The 26974-nt window shown below is 40.9% G+C and overlaps 2 protein-coding genes across 3 annotated transcripts; both read right to left on the bottom strand.

The window, feature by feature from the left end:
* Window positions 1-80: 80 nt before the first annotated feature.
* Window positions 81-6710, bottom strand: clic1 (chloride intracellular channel 1). Of its 2 annotated transcripts, none has more exons than XM_031586422.2 (7): window positions 6247-6710; window positions 6073-6136; window positions 4681-4790; window positions 4112-4237; window positions 3770-3876; window positions 3200-3381; window positions 81-2880 (listed from the first exon to the last, which is right to left on the bottom strand). In XM_031586422.2, the coding sequence occupies exons 2-7, from the start codon at window positions 6109-6111 to the stop codon at window positions 2719-2721; spliced, it is 726 nt and encodes a 241-aa protein (XP_031442282.1). In that variant the 5' UTR covers window positions 6112-6136; window positions 6247-6710; the 3' UTR covers window positions 81-2718. The 2 variants fall into 2 exon arrangements, with proteins under 2 accessions (XP_031442282.1, XP_012686886.1); XM_012831432.3 differs by having other exon boundaries at window positions 6287-6707.
* A 14851-nt stretch (window positions 6711-21561) lies between these two features.
* Window positions 21562-23706, bottom strand: lye (lymphocyte antigen-6, epidermis). Its single transcript, XM_042710742.1, has 3 exons — window positions 23655-23706; window positions 22142-22252; window positions 21562-21782 (listed from the first exon to the last, which is right to left on the bottom strand). The coding sequence occupies exons 1-3, from the start codon at window positions 23704-23706 to the stop codon at window positions 21562-21564; spliced, it is 384 nt and encodes a 127-aa protein (XP_042566676.1).
* Between the last annotated feature and the right edge of the window lie 3268 nt (window positions 23707-26974).

A 26974-nucleotide genomic window follows, 5' to 3' on the forward strand; every position in this document is an offset into this window, starting at 1 on the left:
TTTAGCTGTTCTTTTTGGGCTGTTGTTGCTCAATTTAAGTAAAACTATTAACCATAGAAATAAAAATGGAAACAAACATGTTTTTCTCCCAAAGTATGTTTTTAATTTTTTTGCACATGAATTGAAAAAGCTACATTAATCTAAACATATAAAAAAGGGTTAGAGACAAGAGTTAAATCGCCAAAACAAACCATCCATCAAGTTAACTCTACCGTTACAGCTTACTAATTCTTTGTTATTATTAATGTGTTTGAGAAGTTTGTGTTGTTAAAGCAATGGCAATATGTCATTGATAGGTGTCCCTGGCAGCATCTCAAAACGTGTACAAACAACCGTTACAGTTTACAGTCATCAGGCCTCAAGGGCAACTTGGTCCTTATCAAAATAGGGTTGAGGCCACTTCATGTAAGACATCATGTTTTTATCAGACCTTCATCCATTTGTGCATGTAAGATATATTACACACTAATCTAATACAGTCTTGAATTCAGTGGTTCAAATAACTTGGAAAGTCGCGCCATCAAACAAGCATTTACGCGTTGAGACTTAAACCAAATTAAAAACTTTAAACCTAAACTGGCATATAAACCTTCCATTTCTCCTCCGTGAAAAGCAAACGCAAACACACACATACATAAAAGTTCTCAAAATAGAGGCCATCAAGTTCACACACTGTTTACATAATGATATTGTGAGGTGCACTTGGGTGGGGGGGTATATCTGGAGTCACAACCTGACAAGCTGTGACAATATAAGCATTGCAAATCACTCATTGCACATCGACACCAGTCTAAAAAAAGACAACAGACACTCTGACACTTTGATTCACTGGCACAGTATTGGGGTTAATCTGAAGGCACCTAAGAATGTGTCTAGCAGAGACGAGGCTTCAGACCGGGGATTGAAGGATTTGAAGCTCACTAGACTGGATGACATATTTAAGGTAGAGATTTAAGGCCCTTACTTGCTCAGTGAGCCATGACTTTTACTCTTGTCAACAGGCAACATTGAGATTGAATCTTCTGTACAGTTTATTGCTTGACTGACTGATATTACACGCATGTATAAAAAGAAGCCTAAAATAGCCTGAATAGTCATTCTAACTTGAAAAAGGACAATCAAATTTGGAGGTAAATCGTGAAGGAAAATTCACATACAAAATAAAGGCTTAGTAACAAGTAACTATCATTTTCAAATCCTTTGAGAGTTCTTCCCTGTTCTCTTTTCTTGTTAACCACTCTTATCTAAACCACCTGCCAAATAAGAAATGAGCTACACAAAGCTTCTGTTTTTACACGACTACACTTACAGCCACTTCATATGGAAGGACTCCACTGCCAGTGCACCCCCACTGCTTCCAACCATCCACACGCCTTTTTGAATCTTCTCCACACATTAAGCACGAGGCTCTGTCACTTAGGGTGTTCAAGGACAGAGGGAATGGCAAGGGCATGTAGGGATCTCACTTCACTATACTTAAGAGTGTTGGGTGTGGTTAAGAGAAGACAAGAGAAGAGAAGTGAAAAGGGAAGCCAGGGTCTGTGGCAGTCACTTCCTGTGGTTCTGTCATGCCCTGTCATGAGGCTACTCTTTCCCAGAGACCAGTGCTGGAGCATTAAACAGCAGATGTGTACAAACAAACCGACAAACAAACAGATGTTTGTTTGTTTGTTTGTTTGTTTGGGACAACTACGGTGTACAAATTGGAACTGAAAGAGGGTCTGGGCATAAAGGGGTGTACAAATGTACATTTGTATACCAAATTTAAGTATGAGTGTTTGTGTGTGTGTGTGTGTGTGTGTGTGTGTGGTGGCGCGTGTTCCTACGTATGTGTATGCGCATGCTTATGCCTGTAACATTGACAAAAGTCTTAATTTGCTTATAGAGGGACATGGAATGGCTGGCACTTTTTAAATATCTGACAAAATATGTGTCTTTAAGGTTACACCAAGGACACATTCATAAAACAATCTGGAAACGAGACGGTCATTAGTGCTGGCAGTGTGCTGTTAGATTAAGCCGGAGCCATGCTCACACAAGTCTGTGTGTTTAAGCAGATAATATAAAAGCAAGATTTACTTGACCTTAGCCGTTCGGGCCAAGAAACTCCCCTCTCTCTTTAGTATGGTAGTGAAGAGACGGATCAGAGACCATGGGAACACTCTCAGTGACTTAGAACTTTGTGACCGGCAGATATATTCATCTGGACATATAAACTGAGAAATGTACATTACGCTTTGTATGTAGGTGTGTAGTGTGTGTATGTGTGTTTGTGAGTGTGTGTGTGTGTGTGTGTGTGTGTGTGTGTGTGTGTGTATGTGTGTGTGTGTGTGTGTGTGCATATAAAACAGCACTAACATGCGAAACACTTTTGAACAGAAGCTTTAGCCTTGTGTGCTGGCTGCAGCATTAGAAATGTTTTATCTTTCAAAAACCTGCCTTTAAGAAGGATTTGAAATTTTCATACAAAGCCACACGCTTATTTATACATAAGTGGGAGTGGGCATGATGTGTGTGTATTTTAGTGCCTTTGTGTGTGTGTGTGTGTGTCTGTGTATGTGTGTGTGTGTGTATTTGCATAAGAGTGTGTGTCTGTGTGAGTGTGCTTGTGTTTTTGCATAAGAGTGTGTGTCTGTCTCTCTGTGTCTGTGTGAGCGTGTTTGTGTGTCTGTGTGAGCGTGTTTGTGTGTCTGTGTCCTGTCTGATCCTCTCCTCAGCCTACTTGAGTACTTTGACCACTGAAGCGTAGGCAAAGTGGATCTCGCCGTCGGTGGGGCAGGTGGAGGAGAACTCCTCTCGGCCATATGCCGCGTCCAGGTACCGCCACAGGTGGGCCAGGGAGCGTGGTATAGAGAAGTCTCTGTACTTCAGGCACACAACCTAGGGGGATCAAGGTGTCATATCACAAAGGATTGAAGTTATGTGTTACAAAGCACCTGTGTTTGTGTGTGTGTGTGTGTGCTCCAGAGAGAAAGAGATAAAGAGAGAGAGAGAGAGAGAGAGAGAGAGTGTGATGCTATATGTACATTCTTTCACAAATTATAGTCCAAAAGCTCATTAAATAAAATGTCCATTAACAGATAAATACAGACAAATAGTGCTTTCAAAGCATATGTCATTTGGGTGGTAAGAATGAACCCTTATCAGTGTACGACAGAATTCACCATTGACTATCAGGAACACAAAAAGGTTTCGTCACCTTGACGATGTGCAGCTTAGGTAGCAAGTTACAGTCAGCCAGAGTGAGCTCTAAGCCATCGAGGAAGGGGCGAGAGGAGGAGGTGACATCATCGGCACTATTCTCGTCAATTTCGTCAGGAAGTGGGGAGCCAAGGTAGTCGTCTAACTTCTTCAGTGCTTTCAGCACGCCTTTCTCTAGATCTGGCAGGGAGAGAGACATAAAGAGTGAGACAGGGATAGAGAGAGAGAGAGAGAGAGACTAGGCTTCATTTACACCCAAAGGGACATGTAAACCTACTAAGACCCAACAGGATTGGCTTGGTAACATCACTCTTACTGTAAGATAACCACAAATTCAAATACTACATAAGCTCAATTGAAACGAAGTAAATAAATGAGCCATGTATTAAGGACAGTGTGTCTTTAATGGAATGCACCTGAGGCAGTGTGCAAGAGACACTCCTTTGGGTGATGCCAAGCAAAGGCAATTTGGCAGGTTTTAGCCTCACGTTATTGTTACAGTGATGGTTCACCACACCACACACCCTATGATTTCACCATCCCTGGCTCTGAATGGGTTTCCACTCACTATCATTGAGAGCAGGGTTGGAGTTCTTGACGTAGGCCGAGAACTTGGCAAAGACATCCACACCGGCGGTGTTGGATTCTGGGTTGCGGGCTGCTAGCCGGGGATACCTGAGGAGGGTGAATAGGGAAAGAAGCAGACAGGGGGAAGGGGAATCATGGGTAATCGTGTTGGTCAAAGTAATATAAGGAAATGGTAAATATTAACAAGCAGATAGATTGATGGTTGGAAAAAGGAGAGATGTATCTGTAGAAATGCACACTAATAAAGGCATAAACAGGCTAACACAGACACATAGATAGCAAGATAGATAGATAGATAGATAGATAGAAAAAGATATGGTACTTTGGAGGGCTGAGGTTCTCCTCGAGGAACTCCTCGATCTTGTTAGTGTCCGTCTTCACTTCTGTCCCATACAAAAGGAAGGGAGGCTGAGCTCCAGGGGCCAGGTCCTTCAGGATGTCTGGCTTTCTGCACACAGATAGATGCATGGCAAGGAAAGGACATCAATGACAAATGTGCATTTCTGTGCAGAGCAGAGAATCTACAGCAACTATGCAAACTGCATCAGCAGTACACACTTTGCCTGACCTTGACCACCTCACTGCACACTGCCACTCGGCCACATCGACACTGAATAACACACACTGTTGATTCCAGTGTTAGAGATGATCGTAGAGCTGAATAGTGTTTACTGAATTACTCCTGCTCTTACTATTTGTGGCCCAATGTGTTTACACTCATCGCATGGATACAGATGGCAAGACTCCAAAACAGCTGTGATGAATAACACCTGCACTGCGTGCCAAGCATCCCTGACAGCAGCGGAGAGACTGGATCAGCTGAATCCGGGTCAGTTCTGGGCCACACACTACTCTTATCTGGGCTCAATCAATGTGTGGGGGTGGGCTGACCTCCTCATGTCCACGGTGGTGACATTGAAGGTGACTCCTTTCAGCCACAGCACCATGAAGAGTCGCTGGGAGAAAGGACAGTTCCCAATGCTCTGGCCATCGCTGCCAGCCTAGAAACAGAGATATTGATATCTATTGGTTAAGTGGACTCAAGCCGTTGGCAAAAAAAAAAAACTTTGCACTGAACGACAAGTAAACAAACACTTCAGTGGTCTTCCCCCTGTTAAAGGTAGAGTCAAGGACATGGGTTCTCAAAGGGATATTTGAGCTCAACAGCCAATCAAATTACACCCCTCCATCCATGCTTCTGAAGTATCGTGTTGATTGGCTGGGATTGTTTATGGCTCGGCCTTAGCCATCGTGTTTGTTTGCCATTCACAGAGCCAGGACTGTGTATCAACAGAGTTGTTTGAGCGCAAAAAAACCCTGAATGGACAGCTAAAGGAACATGAGGAGCAATTCACTGATCAAAATGTGTGAGGGGTCAGAATCGCTGGCTGTACCTTCAATTTCAGAAATATTTCAAATATTTTTTAATTCCTAACTGACATCATGAAATTAGACCAAGTTTGTCTATGTTGTTTAGAGTCATTACTCATCTAATTAAATGGACCGTGGTCTTTGGATTCTCATCTTATGGCCCTGGTGCTCAAAAGCAGACGTTGACAACGTCTTAATGCGATTACCCAAGGGGCGCGTCTCTATTTTTTAGAAGCCACCTCGAGAATAGTTGGGGGTTGCGTCCGTTTCCTCTCTGTTGAACCATAGCAGCTTGGGCCGTATAGCAGGAGACAGGAAATCAGGGTGTGTAGCTGCATCGCAACAAGGAAGCTTTCATGAAAATAAAATATCAAACTGTGACTTCTAACACAGTGAAATCCTTATGTGAACGACTTTGGACACCGGAAGAGACAGAAAATGTATATTTATTTTGCTTTTCCACGCGAACGACAACGCCCAAGCCATTAGGGTTCTATACATACACTAGAGACTATATGAACGTGATGCAAGGCATATTTAGGCTGTAAACAGTCCAACTTCGTACAATGCAAACAAATGACAAAATGATTTAAAGACAGAGTCTCATATGGCTTAAATTTAAATCTCACAGAAATTCGCGATCGGAAGTTACAGTAGTTGCTGAAACAGTTTACATATGTCAGAGTTCAAAAGTATGCAACACCCTTATGATGTTAAGATAACGTATCATGTTTATGAAACGCCAAAGTAAACAAATTAATCTCAACACTGGATGTCCAACTGGTTAACCGTCATATTTTCATCCACCATGCTATAATGACGTAATCTTGCCAGTGGTAATTAAAGTTACGAAGTAATGGCCGCCTTATCAAGTTTGTACAGTTTCCAACTTAAATGTGTCATCCTTCTTACCTTCACAAAGAGTTCAACTTGAGGTTGGTCGTCACTCATGTTGTCTCGTCACACTATTACGCAGCTTAAGCAAAAGGACAGTAAAGTAGGCTTATTAGAGTTATGGTACAGTAAGAGTACTGCCATAAAAATAGTCTGAACTTTGAGCAGAAAAGGAAGACTGCAGAGATGCACCTTGTTCTTTGACAGTTTCTGATGGTGAAAAGCGCCTTACCTAGCCTTAGGCGGGGATTGGAGAGTGTGCAGTCTTCCGCAAAGTGCCTGACGGCAACACAGTGGATAAAAAAGAAAGTAACGACAGACAGACAAAAGTTAACCTGGCAACAGTGTGACAATGCGTGTAGTCCGAATATGTGCCTGAGTTGATTTTAGAAAATGATTCGCAGAATTCGTCGTTGTACGCCTTCTTTATTTCCCTCCCTCTCACAAATGCAGTCGAAGCAACAGTCATTCCACCATTTCCTGCCGCGTCCAAGCGAGCGTGGGCCCTGCGCAAGGTACTGACCCTACTTTCAGAGACTACGTGCTCAGTGATGCACATAAAAGCCTAATTGAATTCCGAGTTCGGTTTAATTGAGCTACAAATATAGACTTCGCCAAATAAATAATTTCAATTAAGATGGCAGAATAAAAGCTCTTTCAGAACGTCGAGAGGTTTCTATAGAGGGATGACGGACAGATTGTGCCCGTAGGAAGCATGTTACAGTTAGCCAACTGCTCCCTAATCGGATGTGAGCCCAAGCGTGCACTTAAGTTAATTTTGTTACAACGAATCCCTAGGAACTATAGCCTTACACATTCTACAACAATGTACTGCCATCATTTATATTTCTGGTCTATGCACGTTGCAGGCTAACCAACATAGCTTGTGTCTCTTTAAAACTGACATATGGGGAGGGAGACTACATTCTGTTTGAAACAGATGCATGCCTCAGTATGTCGACTACATATTTCACAAAAAAAATAAAATGTGTGGTATAATAAGTGCATTCCCAAAGTCTTAACTGGAGGGATATGCTTATCATATATGGCCTCCAGGATTTGTTTTGTCTATCCAAAATATTCTATTTGGCCATTGGTGTTTAAGTACATTGATAAAATGTCATGGACTTCGTATTCTGCACGCGTAAAAACGGCAATATCCTTATCGTGTCATTTTACAATTAAATTCAAATCGGGGAATTAATTCAGTGTCTTCTCTGTAGTATGTAGTACTCCACATAAGATGGCGCCATTGTTCCGTAGTTACCGGCTGGGTGGGGCTCCGCTTTATTCTGTTCTTGTACAGGAAGCTCCACGAGTACTTCACGCAATGTCCCTCTACTTCTCTCTTGCTTTTCTTGATGGTTAAGCAGGCACAATCACATGTCATTGCTAAAACACAATTTGTTGTAGTGTCTCACACAGTTGTTAATGACAGTATTCTGTGATTATTTTAAAAGCCCTCACTTTGTTGTCCACTTGACAACAAAGTTATGCTTCCTGTTATATAAGAGACTGGGATGTTGTTGTTTTTTTTATTCAGAAATGTAATGAGTTGTAATCTGTAGAAACTGCAACCATCAAATTGTTATAGCATATCAACAACAGCAACCTCGTCACTTCAATGTTGCTATTTATAATACACTGAATGCTTTAAAATTATCCTCTATAAGCATTTTGTTGCTATTTGAACAAGTCAAATAATTTGAATCACATTCAGTCAAGAAATAAAACTTGGTTATTAACATAACATAGTAATAACAGTTATTATTACTTCATCTGCTGAAAGAAAGGTCTATATTTGTCTCAGAATGTTCATTCAATACAAGGCATTGATTCTGGATGGAGTCAATCAGTAGCTAACACTTTTAACTAACTAAGAAAATGAGTGGAGCAACAGCATGGGTATGTTATATAAAATGGAAATCTACAAATTTCCATCATTCAATTCGATTTTAGTTATATAGCACCAAAATAATACAATTGTCTCAAGGCGCTTTACAGAGCGAATATAGTCTAGACTAGGAGGGGAAGAAAGAAACAAAGTGAGTGGGTAGAGTTTGGCTGCCAATATGCGTAGATGTACTTGTATCATATAGGTCTAATATTATTCAGTTTATTACCTGCTCTAATTGCTTAATCATACTTCATTCTAGTTATTTTCATGTGGTTGTTTTCCCTCCAACTTCTTCATGAATTGTATGAGAAATGAAATTCTGTTGATCAAACAAATACAGTAGACTAGTATAGACAATACTACTATGGACAGAAAACATAATCTCCATGTTCATCTATGGCAGGGGTTTTCAACTGGTTTTGTCCCAGGGACCACCATTCTGACTACAAAGTAATCTGCGGCCCACTGATGTGCCTGCGTGTGCGTGTTTGTAACCGCCGACAAAACCGTTTTTTACGCCACGCCCCCTCCCCCTGCACAGATATTCTGCCTATAACACTTAAATATGTGAAATTATCAGGGTAGATCACTAACCGCCGCCGCCACGCCCCCTCCCCCCTGCACAGATATTCCACCTGTAGCACTTGTCAGTGTAATTTCTTTGCTGAATATGGGTCTACATCGGTATTTTTCAGTTAATGCGACTTGGCCATTCAGACTATTTAGATTGACATATTTTTCTTATTTTAGATATTTTTCACGATATTCAAGAGTAATCTGGAAATGTGTTGAAATATCAAAGCCAATTTATACAAATAAAAAAATTCAATGGGGCACTGATCAACATAGGCTCATGTCGCGGAGCCCCTGCAATGCCGTCGCGGACCACCAGGGGGCCGCGGACCCCCGGTTGAAAACCCCTGATCTATGGAATCTAGCTGAGCCAGGTGCTGCACACCACTGCCACTAGGGCGGCGCTAAGAGGCAAGGGAAGCAGAGAGGTGTGCATGGCGCTCACTCCATTACACAGGTTTGTGGCGCAGCAGCTGGAAGTGGAGGTGAAGCCAGCACCCAGAATAGTCCCTCTGATGGTCTCATTGCACAGGTTCGTATCCAGACATCCACGGGTGTGAAGTTTCAGGAACCCTGTGGCATTGAACTCTAAAGAGAGAGAGAGAGAGAGACGCTTGTTCAGTGTGTCTATAAAATGAGCTTGTATTGTATATTATATTATCAGATAAGTAATTGGATAAATAGAAGTTAAACTAGTCATCGACTGTATAGTGTTTTAGGGGAATAAAGGATCAAACTATGTTATGTACAATACAATTCAATGTAATATACAGAACAAGAATGACAGAATATACTTCGTAATGTAATAACATAGTAAAGGGTTAGTGTTTAGCAGGGGCGTAACTATAGGGGGTGCAGCAGGTGCAGTCGCACCTGGGCCCGTGGGTCTTGGGGGCCCGCAACCAGGGCCCATAGACATATTTATGTCAATCTAAATAGTCTGAATAGCCAAGTCGCATTGCCAAAAATACTGATGTATACCCATATTTAGCTAAATAATTACACTGCCAAAAATAGCTACGTGTAGGTTAGTGACCTACTATGGCAGTTTCAAGTGTTATAGGCTGAATACGTGCGCGGGGGGAGGGGGCGTGGCTGTGGCGGTTAGTTACCTACCTTGACAATTTCACAGTTTCAAGTGTAATAGGCTGAAAATGTGAGCGGGGGGAGGGGACGTGGTGGCGGCGGTTACAAACATGAAAAAAACGGGGGGTACGTAGCTGGACACTGAATGTCTGAAAGGGTACGGGACAGTAAAATGTTTGGGAACCAAACTGCCTTACGCCACTGACTAGGGCCTGTCACAACAGCCTGCACCTGGGCCCGTCGTAACTACGTTACGCCACTGGTGTTTAGTAATAACACCATATCAAAATGCTGTTATTTGTATGTTACACTGTTAATTGCATAGTTACCATCCAACCAGCGACTGAACCGTTAGGATTATTCAGTGTCCCTATATCTAATACCTGTATTATGGTCTTAACATAACAACATTCAATTACAGAAGCTGCCTCCCCCAGTGTGCACTTAAGTTAATTTTGTTACAAAGAATCCCTAGGAACTATAGTCTTATACATTCTACAACAATGTACTGCCATCATTTATATTTCTGGTCTATGCACGTTGCAGGCTAACCAACATAGCTTGTGTCTCTTTAAAACTGACAAATGGGGGGGAAACTACATTCTGTTTGAAACAGATGCATGCCTCAGTATGTCGACTAAATATTTCATAAAATAAATAAAATGTGTGGTATAATAAGTGCATTCCCAAAGTCTTAACTGGAGGGATATGCTTATCATATATGGCCTCCAGGATTTGTTTTATCTATCCAAAATATCATATTTGGCCATTGGTGTTTAAGAACATTGATAAAATGTCATGGACTTGGTATTCTGCGCATATCCTTATCGTGTCATTTTACAATTAAATTCAAATCGGGGAATTAATTCAGTGTCTTCTCTGTAGTATGTAGTACTCCACATAAGATGGCGCCATTGTTCCGTAGTTACTGGCTGGGTAGGGCTCCGCTTTATTCGGTCCTCGTATAGGGAGCTCCAAGAGTTCTTCACGCAATGTCCCTCTACTTCTCTCTTGCTTTTCTTGATGGTTAAGCAGGCACAATCACATGTCATTGCTAAAACACAATTTGTTGTAGTGTCTCACACAGTTGTTAATGACAGTATTCTGTGATTATTTTAAAAGCCCTCACTTTGTTGTCCACTTGACAACAAAGTTATGCTTCCTGTTATATAAGAGACTGGGATGATGTTGTTTTTTTTATTCAGAAATGTAATGAGTTGTAATCTGTAGAAACGGCAACCATCAAATTGTTATAGCATATCAACAACAGCAACCTCGTCACTTCAATGTTGCTATTTATAATACACTGAATGCTTTAAAATTATCCTCTATAAGCATTTTGTTGCTATTTGAACAAGTCAAATAATTTAAATCACATTCAGTCAAGAAATAAAACTTGGTAAACGTTTTTTTTGTAGGTGTGATACATCATCACCATCAATGATTATTACTTCATCTGCTGAAAGAAAGGTCTATATTTGTCTCAGAATGTTCATTCAATACAAGGAATTGATTCTGGATGGAGTCAATCAGTAGCTAACACTTTTAACTTACTAAGAAAATGAGTGGAGCAACAGCATGGGTATGTTATAAAAAGTCGAAATCTACAACTTTCCATCATTCAATTCAATTGTATTTATATAGCACCAAAAGAATAAAATTGTCTCAAGGCGCTTTGCAGAGCGAATATAGTCTAGACTAGGAGGGGAAGAAAGAAACAAAGTGAGTGGGTAGAGTTTGGCTGCCAAAATGCGTAGATGTACTTGTATCATATAGGTCTAATATAATTCAGTTTATTACCTGCTCTGTCATATAATTGCTTAATCATACTTCATTCTAGTCATTTTCATGTGGTTGTTTTCCCTCCAACTTCTTCATGAATTGTATGAGAAATGAAATTCTGTCAATCAAACAAATACAGTAGACTAGTATAGACAATACTACTATGGACAGAAAACATAATCTCCATGTTCATCTATGGAATCTAGCTGAGCCAGGTGCTGCACACCACTGCCACTAGGGCGGCGCTAAGAGGCAAGGGAAGCAGAGAGGTGTGCATGGCGCTCACTCCATTACACAGGTTTGTGGCGCAGCAGCTGGAAGTGGAGGTGAAGCCAGCACCCAGAATAGTCCCTCTGATGGTCTCATTGCACAGGTTCGTATCCAGACATCCACGGGTGTGAAGTTTCAGGAACCCTGTGGCATTGAACTCTAAAGAGAGAGAGAGAGAGACGCTTGTTCAGTGTGTCTATTAAAGGAGCTTGTATTGTATATTATATTATCAGATAAGTAATTGGATAAATAGAAGTTAAACTAGTCATCGACTGTATAGTGTTTTAGGGGAATAAAGGATCAAACTATGTTATGTACAATACAATTCAATGTAATATACAGAACAAGAATGACAGAATATACTTCGTAATGTAATAACATAATAAAGGGTTAGTGTTTAGCAGGGGCGTAACTATAGGGGGTGCAGCACGTGCGGTCGCACCTGGGCCCGTGGGTCTTGGGGGCCCGCAACCAGGGCCCATAGACATATTTATGTCAATCTAAATAGTCTGAATAGCCAAGTCGCATTGCCAAAAATACTGATGTATACCCATATTCAGCTAAATAGGCTGAATACGTGTGCGGGGGGAGGGGGCGTGGCGGTGGCGGTTAGTGACCTACCCTGACAATTTGACAGTTTCAAGTGTAATAGGCTGAATATGTGAGCGGGGGGAGGGGGTGTGGTGGCGGCGGTTACAAACATGAAAAAAAACGGGGGGTACGTAGCTGGACACTGAATGTCTGAAGGGGTACGGGACAGTAAAATGTTTGGGAACCAAACTGCCTTACGCCACTGACTAGGGCCTGTCACAACAGCCTGCACCTGGGCCCGTCGTAACTACGTTACGCCACTGGTGTTTAGTAATAACACCATATCAAAATGCTGTTATTTGTGTGTTACACTGTTAATTGCATAGTTACCATCCAACCAGCGACTGAACCGTTAGGATTATTCAGTGTCCTATATCTAATACCTGTATTATGCTCTTAACATAACAACATTCAATTACAGAAGCTGCCTCCACTAAAAGTGATTTGTGCCAGCTGGATGCTTACGTGCTTCTCCTATGTAGCAGTTGGGTGTCGACTCGTGACACTCCACCTCATCTGGAAAGAAACATCTCCCAAAGACTCCGATAGTACACTGATTACATGTCAGGGATTCGGCTAGGGAGGGAGAGGGGAAGAAAGAGAGAGAGGTTTTTTAACAAAGACAGAAAACAATTATCCCTACCAATAAGTCACTGCTAGCTCATCAGAAGGGGCAAATCAATTCTTTACTGAACTTCCTAATGAACATGAACTCCACATACTAGCAAAAACACTATCAGTATCTATCACAGTCCAAACACCTTTGGATCGCCATTGTTGTGTAAATCCTTTGTAAACATGAATTTCTTTACAAAATTTGGATTATGATCCTTCATGATGATGATGCTTTAATAAATAGTTTGAATCAGAGAATTATCCTATTTGTCCCTATTTCAAACACAACTGATTCAACTTTGTGCTATTATAATTCTGTTGCTCAGATAAATCAGGAGTGTTCAGCTAATCAAGAGTGCCAGGAGAGATTGAAACCACGTAGAGATGTGTTCAGGAAGGAAGAGACATGAGAGGCCATTGTTAAAACAACATCACAATACACTGACTGTCTTTTGTTTAGTCCAAGGAAAACCCTGGTATAACTATGCACACATTCACTTTGTGAAATATAATCCCATAGAAAACTGAACTTGGAACAATAGGCGGGTGGAGCTAGACTACAAGTCTATGCCTTCTTTGCTATTACAATTTGCAAGCTTAGCTTGTATCACAAAAACTTTCAATGTTCCCCATCTCCCGAAATGTAAATAATATTTCAGATCATGAGACTGATAAAGAAGATACACAAAAAAACCTACATTCAAGGGGTTAATTTGATTGATATTTGGTTTGGTTTTTGTTATATGCAAACTGAAAGGCCCTGTGTACAGCTTTCAGGTGTGAATGCACGCTATCCACATTCAGAGGTGGTCTGGTCAGCACGTAGTCACGTTCTTTTAACAGTGTGTAAGCAAATGTGACCTGGACGCATTGAAGGATCACAAGGACTCAACTGACCTCCTGTGCGTAAGCGGAAGTACATACTCAAACTTGGCTTTGTCCACGATGTCTGAACATTTTCGAAAAGCCCATAAAGCTTGTGATAGTGATCACAGCAAAATGTGTGTATGCAACACGCAAGTAATCAATCGTTTTATATAACAGACACACACAATTTGAATCCACGAATGTTTAATTGTTTCTATATCTTCTGAGATAGACAAGCCGGCCCATAGAGACGCATTCTAGGTGTGAACTGACATACTAAGGGTGAATGCAAGACAGAGTAGAGTAGAGAGACAGACCTGCAGAGGTCAGACAGATAGTGCTAATTAGGTTTCGTTTTTGACAGGCTGGCTAATGGCTACAGCAGCACATGCACTCAAGCTGCAATCTTAGGCAAGCCTTGCTGTTTTAATCAACTGAAAAGCAATGTAGTCCTCAGGAGATTCAATTATTTCTGTTGAGGGATATCAGATGATCATTATGAAGCCACTCAGACTGCAGATGACTTGAGAACGGATCAGACCCGGCTTTGGCCCTGGGTCTGTCGATTACGCTGAGTCATAATTATGTGATGAACTGAGAAGAGAAACATAGGGACATTGGGGCCTAATTGCACAAGGCAACAAACACCGCGAACGGCTGCACATCAGCAACCGTGCAGTGAGAATCGGCGGGGATATCTGTATTTGTTAAGCAGGGTGTAATCAAGCATAAATGGGTTGAGTAATTAGTTGATGTGGCAATGAAGTCATTCTTTATCAGGCTATCACAACAATTTGACCATAGCTGATTAACGTTCACACGGACCTCAGTAAATGTTCTACAATAGAGCAAACAACAAACGTCCAGTCGCAAACGGAGCAGTTTACACTAGAGGCTCTTGTGCGGAAAAGTTTCACGGAAAAAAGGGGTCGCTTTGAAGGAACTCATTTATGCCTGTAACTCCCACATGTGTGCGTGGACAGGCCCCAGCATTGCGTTGACCTACATACTGTATGTTTGCACTTGCAATCTTACTCATGCTAAATGATTTGGCCAAATGAGTACATTAGCTTTTGGTCATGCTCGGACTTTGCATGTTTCAAGCCATGTTGCCCATCAATGAAATCAGGGCCCACTGTGTCCACTGCTAGAGGTGAGGTAAATAGCAGTTATATTTTCATATAATGGGACACTTCATAGGCTGTTATCCCCTCTATAGCCCGGTTGTCACACATGTATAGCCCACAAAGGAAAGCCAAATACTAGCTGACTCTGGAACAGGTCGCCCCATAGGAACATTTTAGTTCTCAAAGATGGATCTTTGAAGCTCAGGAGACCAAGATGTGAGTGTCATTTTAGTTTCATTTATGTATCCATTCAATCAATTTCAATTCAAATTCCCTTGGGAGAAACAGTTTAAGACAACAGCTTTCAAGTATTTTTATCATAGGCCAATGTGAGAAGTGTAGGTGTATTTTCATATGTAATGCAAGGGTTTGAGTGAAAACATCAATACCTCTCACAGTGTGATTAACTCTTAATGTAAGGGTGTTGTAGTAGATCATCACTGTGACCTGATTTACAATGGCTATGTGCATCAAATTGGCCTCAATAAAAAAGTGAAAATGAGGGTCAATAAGAAAGCCTACAGATAGGGTGGAGAGACATTTCTCTCCAGAGTCTTTGCAGCTAGTATGTGACCTTCGGTGTAAGAACATCATATCTTGTTGTGCTGGTTGTTTGCACTACTTCTAATGTGGTTTGCTTCCCAATCTGTAGCTACTTTCTGCAAGTGTTGACTGTGTGATTAAGGCCTCTTTAGTGGTATAATTGAGGGGCTTCTTGAACATATAGTTTAGCTCAGTTTAGAAACAGAAAACACAATTAAACACACCAAAATCTACAAAGCAATATATGACACCACTACCTCAGAACAGGCTGCTTCATATAATATTATGGCATGCGCCTATAATCCTATTCCAGTTTTAATCTCTACCCAACGCACAGTTAAAAACAAAGGCCATAGATACAATAGAAACAATAGAAGCCCAGCAAATATTCTATCTATACCCCGGCATATTCCTCCTTCCTGTGAGCCACTATATCCAGAAAATATTTCAATGGCAATACTAAATATTAGGTCACTATCAGGGAAAACATTTCTCATTAACGATCTTATATGTGAACGTAAATTAGACTGTATGTTTTTAACAGAAACCTGGCTAAACAAAAATGGGTCTGCAGCTCTTATTGAAGCATCCCCTCCCAATTATAGCTTTTTTCAGTCCATTAGAACAGGTAAAAAAGGGGGCGGGACAGCCACCATAACCACGGATGCCCTGTGCTGCAGGAGCATCTCCTTCGATGATTTTGCCTCATTTGAATATCATGCCATAGTTCTAAAGTGCCAGCCTCCTGTTCTGACAGTAACTGTGTATAGGCCACCCAAGCAATGTCCCACTTTTCTAACAGACTTTTCAGAACTACTCTCCATTATACACACAAACTACGATAAGATTATTATCACTGGTGATTTTAACATACATGTTGATAATGGGAACGACTCAAAGGCCCGGGATTTTATGAATCTCTTGAATTCCATGGACTTTACACAACACATCACTGAACCCACTCACAACCGTGGCCACACCCTTGATCTAGTTATTACAAAGGGTCTTACAACTGTTATATCGTCTATCTGTGACCTTGCTCTTTCTGACCACTTTTGTATTTTCTTTACAGCACTGGTACCTAAAGTTAGAAATAGTGCTGAATGTTTTATTAAGAAACGCTATCTTAACTCTGCAGCAGCTGAGAATTTCAAAGTAATGATGAACATAACTAGTGCAAAAAACCCAGATACGGGGCCATCATGTGTTAATGATCTAGTAACTACTCTAAATACAAAATTAAGGACAGCACTTGACTCTGTAGCACCATTGAAACAAAAAAAGGTTTTAGCCAAACAAAAAGCTCCATGGAGAAATGAGGAAATTATTAAACTTAAGAGATCCTGCAGAAGGTCTGAGCGTACATGGAGAAAGACCAAGCTACAGGTCCACCTTGATATCTTTAAGGATAAACTTTCAGTCTTTAATAAAGCAATAAGAAATGCTAGGAAGGATCATTTCTCTAATTTGATATCTACAAATTCTAACAATTCCAGGGTCCTCTTTTCAACAATAGACGGCCTTATAAATCCTGCACCTAAAGTAGATGATAGTCTCTTTTCCACCTCCAAATGTGAGGAATTTGCAGCATTCTTCAGAGATAAGATAACGAACATTAGGAAAAATATTGCTCAAGAAATTCCAAATGTCTTGTTTTCTGATCCCCTTCCACCATGCTGTAACAGTATGAGCTTTTTTGCACTGGCTGATATAGAAATGCTGAGCAAAATAGTGTCACAACTGAAGCCGTCTACATGCCCTCTTGATCCCCTTCCCACCAAATTTTTTAAGACCATCTTTGACTCTGTGTCTAAGGACATTCTAGCCATTATAAACTGTTCCCTGCTTACAGGTATTTTCCCATCAGAACTTAAAACTGCCCTGGTGAGACCCCTCCTGAAGAAAAGCAATTTAGACTCTTCAGTTCTAAACAATTTTAGACCCATCTCTAACCTTCCCTTTCTAAGCAAAATCCTGGAAAAAATTGTCTTTAAACAGTTAAATAATTTCCTAGATGCTAACTGTGCATTTGACACCTTCCAATCTGGTTTTCGCTCCAATCATAGCACAGAAACGGCATTAGTCAAGGTTGTAAATGATCTCAGGATTAATGCTGACTCCAAAAAACTATCTGTCTTGGCCCTTCTGGATCTGAGCGCAGCCTTTGATACTGTTGATCACAATATCCTTATTGATAGACTTGAAAATTGGGTTGGCCTCACTGGTCCGGTCCTAAACTGGTTTAGGACCTATCTAACTGGCCGGGAATACTTTGTCGCCCTCGGAGACCACAGCTCAAAAAACATTTGTATGACCTGTGGGGTCCCTCAAGGATCCATTTTAGGGCCCTTACTTTTCAGTCTATACATGCTACCCCTTGGTAGTGTAATTAGGAGGCACAACATCGACTATCATAGCTATGCAGATGACACCCAGCTCTATATTTCTGTAACACCCAACAACTACAGCTCTATTGATTGTTTGGTAAATTGCATTTCTGATATAAATGTATGGATGTCACAAAACTTTCTCCAGCTAAACCAAGATAAAACAGAGGTATTAGTCATTGGTGAAAAAAACGAGAGAGAGAAACTAACTGCACACTTAAAAACACTAGCACTTAACACCAAGCACCAAGCCAGAAACCTAGGCGTCATACTTGACTCAGATCTCAATTTTGAAACCCATATCAAAAATATAATTAAAACATCTTTTTATCACTTAAGAAACATTGCTAAGGTGCAACCGTTTCTCGCTCAGGCTGACACCGAAAGACTGATGCACGCGTTTATCACGAGCAGGCTAGACTACTGTAACTCGCTTTTGTCTGGTCTACCAAAAAAAGCCATTAGTCAACTACAAACAATACAGAATGCAGCAGCGCGAGTCCTCACTAAAACAAGACGGAGAGCGCACATCACACCAGTATTAAAATCACTGCACTGGCTACCTGTTAGTTTTAGAATAGATTTCAAGGTTCTCCTACTAGTCTATAAATCACTCCATAGTCATGCACCTGAATATATAACAGACATGCTCTCAAGGTACACACCCAGTAGATCCCTGAGGTCCTCCGGCACTGAACTTCTAACAGTTCCAAAAGCCAGGACAAAGAGACATGGGGAAGCAGCTTTTAGTTTCTATGCCCCCAACCTTTGGAACACTCTGCCAGAATACCTAAGAATGGCCGAAACGGTTGAAACCTTTAAACATGCACTTAAGACATACCTCTTTGATCTAGCTTATCACTCACTGTAAAATGTATTTAACATTTATGGAACATTTATTTATTTACTTATTTCTGTCTCTTTTCAAGTATTTGTACCCCCCCCCCCCAGCAGCTGTCTCTTAGTTTGACGATAACTGTGCTGAGCAGTCCTTTATGGTGCCAGTGCGGTTAGTACGTAATTTCCTGTTCATTTATCTCTGGCAAAATCTGTGTCTTTTTATAAGTGTTTTGTAACTTGTAAAATGTATTTATTTAACATTAATGTAACATTTATTTATTTATTTACTTATCTGTGTCTCTTTACAAGTGTTTGTAACCCCCCCCCCCCCAGCAGCTTAGTTTGACGATGACCGTGCTGAGTAGTCCTTTACTGTGGCAGTGCGGTTAGTACGTTTATTTTATTTTATTCATTTATCTCTTGAAAATCTGTGTGTTTTATACAAGTGTAACCCCCCCCCCCCCCCTTTTCTTTCCTACTGTGAGGCGCATTGTGTTACTTCCTTGTATGAAATGCGCCGTACAAATAAAGTTTGATTTGATTTGATTTGACTAGTTGAATCTACTTTATTGTGAAAATTTGTGCCCCACCCCCACCCCCTTGTCTTGAGAGAGAAACAGAGAGGGTAATATTGTCTAAACGTCTAAATGTCTAAACATTTGAGTAAAAAAGATTTGTGACGTTTGAAATCTCTCCTTTAAGTCCATAAGAGATATTTGGTCCACATGGTTAGAAATCTTAGAAGCAGGAGATTAGATTAAAGAATAAGATTAGAATAAGATTTTCTTCTCTTATAGTTTAGACCTGGCCTAGATCCGCGTTCGCATCAGATAACATTTTGGGATGTAAGTGCTCAGTATGTTCTAAAACTCTATAACCAGGAAAAGAACATCTTCTGTTTCAACGACCCTTTGTTCACGGTATCGAATAGAAAAAATTTAAAAAAATCATTGGAAATGCTATTTAAAATGTCTGCGATGTCACTAATGTAAAACTGTTTTATTAAAATACAATGCAATTGACCACATGTTTTAATTGAGTGGATATAAGTTGCTGTTTTACAGAGCACCTCATTGATAGAACAAACCTACACATTTTTAAATGTATTAACTTAATTAGTTTGGGGAGTGGGGGTCACACATTGATATCCCACACCAGGCCTGAGTGCCCATGAAGAACCTGGATTATGTCAAGTAGGCTTGGATCCTTTCTCAATCCCTCTCTGTACATCTCCCTACCACTCATTGTCTGTGTCCTCTCCACTGCCCTGTCTAGTAAAAGCTAGAAAGAGCTGACATTTTTTTTTTAAACTCAACTCAGGGAGTTAAAACTGTCCAAATGTACTGCAACATGATTTAATGTGTAGAGTTATGTAAAGATCTCCTTTTCAGCCAATGCAGATGTCCAGTATGTCCAACACCTGTGGGACTGGACAAACACCATTTTCCAGATAGAGCTGTGCCTTGACACAAACCATACTGTGCTTAAAGCCTCTCAGCACCTGTCATTTAAATCACACTACCTGACCTCTCAAATTATTCTGTAATTACAGTACCTGATCACTCAAACCATACTGCACTTACAGTTTCTGATTCCTCAAAATATTCTGAACTCATATCACCTAACCAACCACACATTGTACTATTCCAGAGCATCAGCCTACTCTTATGTAACAGTTTACACACAGCATCCCCACATTCTACTGTAACAGTTTACACACAGCATCCCCACATTCTACTGTAACAGTTTACACACAGCATCCCCACATTCTACTGTCACAGTTTACACACAGCATCCCCACATTCTACTGTCACAGTTTACACACAGGATCCCCACATTCTACTGTAACAGTTTACACACAGGATCACCACCTCAGCAGCATTTCAAATGGCTTACCTGCACTGATGAATATCACCATGGCAGTGGCCATCCACATAGTCGTCCCCATGGTGCTCAGTGAAGAGGAAACTAGGTGCTACTAGGGCAGAGAATACAGCTGGGCCTAAAGGTACATCTTTATGGCTGTTTGGAAAACCCCGCCACTACATCAGTCAGTTCCAGACAGCACAATGACAGGGTGAATGATGGCTGGTTAACACCTGTGAATTTCTTGTGACAGGCAGGAATGGTGTTTGGCAGGTTCCTTGGTTTCTTTCCACAGTTAGCATTAGCTGAAAGGTCAATGCTCTGTGTTGGCTGAAGGAGAATTTCCCCAGTACTGACATCATAGACATAGAGTGTTTCTGTGAGGTACTTTAAAACTGTTTGTCATTTCTAAAGGTGAAATAGAAATAAAAAAAAGAGTTTTAGTGTATGGATGAATCAGCAGAATATGTATCATGTTTCACCATCATGCCACAATGGGAAATTGGATTTAAATAGGACTGAATTTGATACAATCTAAATGCATCACTTTAAAAGTCCTTAAAATTAGTCCTTAATGAGTAGAAAACTACACATGTCATCAAAGATTAAACATAATATTTTATTTGTAAACACAATTTATATATCCTCCAGTCCAATATGTTTGTTTAAAGGAGCACCTATTGGAGATTAGATCAAAGAATGTCATATATGCAGAGGTGTATGCACCTCTTGAGACGCGTACATCTTAGGTGAGGCCTAACCTTAGGTGACTCTGTAAGGTACTTTCACAAGGCCCTTCTTTTACATCAATCTAGTCCAGTTAAATGATAAATACTAAGGTGGTTAATGGTAGCGTCAATATCTTGTCTTTCAGGAATACATTTTACATTTCAAAAGTTGATGAATAGCTTATACATATACATCTTACAGCGTTGCTAAGCACCATTTAGACGTTTCTATGCGTTTGCGAATGTCCCCAATATTACAACTCCTAATGGAAACTAAGACTGAGGCTATTCACCGGTTAGGCCCCAGTCTTAAATGGAAGAAGGCCTTTCTAGTTCTAGAACATTCCGCTGGCCCAGACAGACACCAGTAGTGCTGCACTGAGAGCTGTGGTGATGGGGAGGTGGGTGGTGCTGGCTGCATTGCACAGGTCCGTGCTACAGCAGGTTCGGGTGATGGTGAAACCTACGCCCAGGATGGTGCCGGTGGAGTTCACGCAGGAGGAGCTGGCCAGACAACCACTGGTCTCAAAACTCAACGCTCCAGAGACGTCGAACTCTGAAGAGGAGGAAAGGCATGTAAGGCAAAGACTCATTCTTTATTTCTTTGTCTTTCTTTCATTCATACATTTATCTTTTTTCTTTCTTTTATTCATCCTTTGATACTTTCTCTCTTTTATCCCTTCTTTTGCTACCTTCTTTTACACTTTCTCACTTTCTCTCATAGAAGAAGAAAAGATGAGTGTGTGTGTGGTGAATGTATGTGTGTGTGTGTGTGTGTGTGTGTGTGTGTGTGTGTGTGTGTGTGTGTGTGTGTGTGAGCGAGAAGGGGGGTGGCATGGGGGTAAGTGAGTGAAACTAGTCTAGGTGTGGTGGGTGTTGTTGGTATTGTTGTGTTAAGCACCTGTTCCACCTTACCTGCTTTTCCAGTAAAACACCTGTCCTCAGAGCCAGTGCAGTTCTGCTCAGAGCTCTGCAGGCACGACCCCAGCAGCCCCACAGAGCACGTCTTACACTTCAGAGACTCCGCTGCCAGGAAGCAGGGACACAAAATAAAAAAGACATTATTTTATCAATTTATTTCGTTTTAATTTCATTGAATCAAATGAAAAAGAGGGGATGGAAATTGTGATTAAAACCATGTTTTAACCTTTCATTAGTAATTATAAAGACTATTGCAATTTACACTTCAAAGACTCAACAGGCAGGAATGAGGGACAAAAACAAAAAAGTGATGACAAAAATATAATTGATAACTGATATAATTAAAAAATGAAATGAAAAAGTGATATACTTAAAAAACTGTCATTAGTTTCACATTTGATGAAATCATGGCCATTCAAAGATAGAGACAGAATTCACAATGTTGCCTCTTAGTCATTTGATGACCTAGGCCTACAAACCAATCTGTGAACACTCTGTCACAAAGCACAAAAGTGTTCAGTCCTCTACAAGAGAAAAGTACTTGAGTCACCGCATCCTAGATAATCATTAGACTCTCCAGCTTCCTAGCTTAGAGGCCTCTAAATGTGCTTGAAGATCCAACTGCTGAGCTACTTCAACAATACACCCTATTCAACGGAGTAAACATACAACACACTAGTAAACATACCACATGCTAGTAAACATACCACATGCTAGTAAACACAAAGGATGCCTGAACAGTACAGAAACACAAAACTATGCTTTTCACTTGTATATGAAAGGGTTGGACCCCATAAAGAGGACTGATGTCGAACTGTGTTGATGACTTATGGAGACTTATGGAGTCTTCTGTTACTCTAGAGGCAATCATGGATTACCTACATGTACTTATTCAGTAGATGCTAATGTAGTACAGATCTAAAGTGAATTAGCACTGTGTGTATCTATTTTGTCCATGAATGGCAGCCTTACCTGGTGAGCTACTGGAAACAAATGAAATCCTTTCATTTTATTTCCTCTTACAGGTTCTTTAAATATAACTGTCAGTGGAATGGAAAACCTCCGTCAGTTATGGAATCATAATTTCCATAACTGACGTAATTTTCCTAAAGTGCGGTATAAAGTATATTAACACATCTATTAAGTTCTGTTGGACTTTTCAGATACAAATGTATTTCACACAGAGATTTCTCTGAAGGACAACAACAAAAACAGGTTTCACCATAATCACATTTGTAATTTCCATTTAGAATAGAATGATAAAATACTCTGGTGTGAGCATCTTTAAAATCTAGCATGACCAGGACATTTCCCTAGCTTATATTTGTTTGAAACCATGCAGTTATTTCCAGGTATCCATGTAAATATATCCCATTCCTAATTTGGGTTGTAAATGTATCCTTTATCTCATCAAATGAAAAGCCACAAGCAAGAATAGAATATACAAGAGACAGAATGATGGCTGTTCTCTCCTCAGTGTGGTCAGTAACCACTACTACCAACTCACCCATAACAATGCATGCTGCCACGGCGATGATGGCCCATAACACCTTAGCCATCGTGAGACTGAGAGCGGTGTTTCTGTTTGTTCAGTGAGAGGCAGAGACGAACGCAGACACTGGTGATGCTGAGCGCGGACTTCAGGTGGTGGAGATCCTAGATGTCAACGTGAGCATCACCCCAGAGCAGACACCCACTTATATGCCCAGGTAGGGGTGGGGTCGACAATGCCCCGTCATCCAGAGGAAGTTGTTGTGTCTCAGATTTAATTATTGTGTGATAAGGTAATGACAGGTTGTGTTTTATGAGCTGCCATACATGCCAGCAGACAGATAAACCTGTCGGTCACATACGCCAACAGTCTAATTATGCTAAGCATAATTGTTGACCAGAGTTGACCAGTACATGGATGAGAGACTTCCTGGGAAAATGAAGGTACAAGGGGTGTTGGGGACCAATAGGATGGAGCCGACCTGTGCTCTGTGTGGACATAGACAGATAAACATACATACATATACATACATACGTGTGTATATATATATATATACAGTGGGGGAAAATAAGTATTTGAACCCCTGCCGATTTCGCAAGTTTGGCCACTTGCAAAGAAATGTGTGATCTATAATTGTAATGGTATGTGTATTTTAACAGTGAGAAATAGAATATCAACAAACAAATCCAGAAAACTGCATTTTATAACATTTATAACTTTATTTGTATTTGATGCAGAACATAAGTATTTGAACCCCCAAGTAAACAGCAAGAATTCTGGCTCCTAATGACCAGTTATGTGCCCAAGAAGCACACAGATTAGTCCTCATTAGGCCTAACAAGGTACACCTGATCTCAACTGGTGACGTGTATAAAAGAAACCTGTCCAAAGAATCATACTTCACACTTTCAACCTCACCACCATGGGCAAGACCAAAGAGTTGACCAAGGACGTCAGAGATAAGATTGTAGACCTGCACAAGGCTGGAATGGGTTACAAAACCATCGGCAAGCAGCTTGGTGAGAAGTAGACAACTATTGGTGCAATTATTCGTTAATGGAAGCAACACCAAACAACTGTCAATCGCTCTAGGTCTGGGGCTCCATGCAAGATATCCCCTCGTGCGGTATCGGTGATCATCCGAAAGGTGCAGAATAACCCCAGAACTACACAGGGGGAGCTTGTGAATGATCTCAAGGCAGCTGGGACCACAGTCACCAAGAAAGCCATTGGCAACACACTACGCCGTAATGGTTTGAAGTACTGCAGCACTGGCAAGGTCCCCCTGCTCAAGGAAGCACATGTACAGGGCCGTCTGAAGTTTGCCAATGAACACTTAAATGATTCTAAGGAGGGTTGGGAGACAGGATGTGGTCAGATGAGACGAAAATCAAGCTCTTTGGCATCAACTCGACTTGCCGAGTTTGGAGGGGGAAGAATGCTGAATATGACACCATCCCCACCGTCAAGCATGGAGGTGGAAACATTATGCTTTGGGCTGTTTCTCTGCCAAGGGTACAGGACGACTCCACTGCATCGAGGGGACTATGGATGGGGCCATGTAACGTGGAATATTGGGCTTGAACCTCATTCCCTCATTCCCTCCCATTGAAAACGCAACCTTAAGGATTTTGAGAGGATCTGCGAAGAGGAGTAGACCAAAATCCCTCCTGAGATGTGTGTAAACCTGGTGACCAACTACAAGAAAAGTCTGACGTCTGTGCTTGCCAACAAGGGTTATTCCACCAAGTACTAAGTCATGTTTTGCTAGGGGTTCAAATACTTATTTTCTGCATTAAATGCAAATTAAGTCATAAATGTTATAAAATGCAGTTTTCTGGATTTTTTTGTTGATATTCTGTTTCTCACTGTTAAAATACACCTACTATTACAATTATATATCACACATTTCTTTGCAAGTGGTCAAACTTGCGAAATCGGCAGGGGTTCAAATACTTATTTTCCCCACTGTATATATGCGTGTGGATGCCGGTGCCCCAGTACACTGACTGTTAGGCAGCACAGCAATTGGGTGTCATACTTGCGAAAGGTCAAGTGGAGTTCTAACTCTCTTTGGTCATAACAGATCCCAAGACACTCAGAATAAACATTGTGGTACATCTGTAGTAACCACAGAATTTTTACCCAAATTGTTGATAAAGACCCTTATATTGTACACAATACGACCAGTTGCTCAGTACCCTGTGATGGAGATAATTCCCAAACACTGTTAATGACTTAAGAATATAATAATCAAGTGCCTTGTATATATAAATCCCTTATATGAATCACTTAGTCTGCATATGTACAAGAGCATGTTTAGACCAGAGGTGATAAGAAGGGTCGAACTGTGCTTCTTCCGACCTTGCAAAACTTCCATCCTGGCCTAGAACGTCAGAAATCCACCACATGGTTATCCCTGCTGAACGCTAAACTTCTGTCTATATAAACTTTGTGCGATGTGTTTGTCATTGCTTCACTTTCAGCCTTGTGCTGGGAGTGAGCCCGATTGCAATTGTTGTTGTTGTTTGTCTAATAAATATACTTATATTCAGCTCCAGAGTCCTGAGGTAACTAGGGTGAATTTTCACCTAACACCCTGTGACGATGTGATCGTCCCTACGGTTGAATATGCTCTCTGGCTGCCATGCCATTGAGCCGGGCTCTTTGGTGTGGCAGTCAGAGCGCATGTTTGGCACCCTGTAGACCCGGGTTCGAGTTCGGGTGGGGTGACCACGCTCTCCCTTCGCTACACACCCTGTCCACTCACACCCACCCGACCACGTAGGTAAGGTGTGGTGTGTTCAAAATGGCTGCCATTACATCAGTGAGTATGTAAAGAACTTTGGCCATCAAAAGAAGGGTTATCTAAGTGTTACTTATATAGTCATTCATTCTATAAGAAATTGACCCATGTCTGTCTGTTTTTTTAGTCTGACTCTTACCTGTGTATTTTTTATTTTATGTATTTAACATCTAGTCTGAAATATTTTAGAGGATGTTAAACCACTGTAGGGACAGTAGTTATAGCTTTTAATGTATTTATTTATATTCAGTCTCTCCAGCATATTGCAATCTCGCGCTTTACACAAATTCACACAAATTGAAGAATTTCTGCATTATTTGCGAAAGATTTTGTTGAACTTTGAATCATTGCAATTTTAACTGCAATTCTTCTAATTCAGTTACTTTTGGCCACAACAATCACAACAAACCCTTCCAAGATCCTGGTGGGATCACAAGTATTAGGAATTCCCGCAGGAAACTGAAGAAAAAAATCCAATTTTAATCATCACGTGCTTAAAAATCAGTACAACACGCTCAGTGAGTCACTA

This window comes from Clupea harengus, chromosome 19 (assembly GCF_900700415.2).
Source record: "Clupea harengus chromosome 19, Ch_v2.0.2, whole genome shotgun sequence".
NCBI classification, from domain to species: Eukaryota; Metazoa; Chordata; class Actinopteri; order Clupeiformes; family Clupeidae; genus Clupea; species Clupea harengus.

What these genes read in the sequence shown, in the direction of transcription:
- clic1 (XM_031586422.2), bottom strand. Translation starts at nt 6,111, where the DNA reads ATGAGTGACGACCAACCTCAAGTTGAACTCTTTGTGAAG. An exon ending in ACCACCGTGGACATGAGGAG is followed by an intron (nt 4,238 to 4,680) that starts GTCAGCCCACCC and finishes ATCTGTGTGCAG; the next exon opens with AAAGCCAGACATCCTGAAGG. An exon ending in CAACCCTGCTCTCAATGATA is followed by an intron (nt 3,382 to 3,769) that starts GTGAGTGGAAAC and finishes TCTCCCTGCCAG; the next exon opens with ATCTAGAGAAAGGCGTGCTG.
- lye (XM_042710742.1), bottom strand. Translation starts at nt 23,706, where the DNA reads ATGGCTAAGGTGTTATGGGCCATCATCGCCGTGGCAGCATGCATTGTT. An exon ending in GGCAGCATGCATTGTTATGG is followed by an intron (nt 22,253 to 23,654) that starts GTGAGTTGGTAG and finishes GCTTCCTGGCAG; the next exon opens with CGGAGTCTCTGAAGTGTAAG. An exon ending in GTGTTTTACTGGAAAAGCAG is followed by an intron (nt 21,783 to 22,141) that starts GTAAGGTGGAAC and finishes CCTCCTCTTCAG; the next exon opens with AGTTCGACGTCTCTGGAGCG.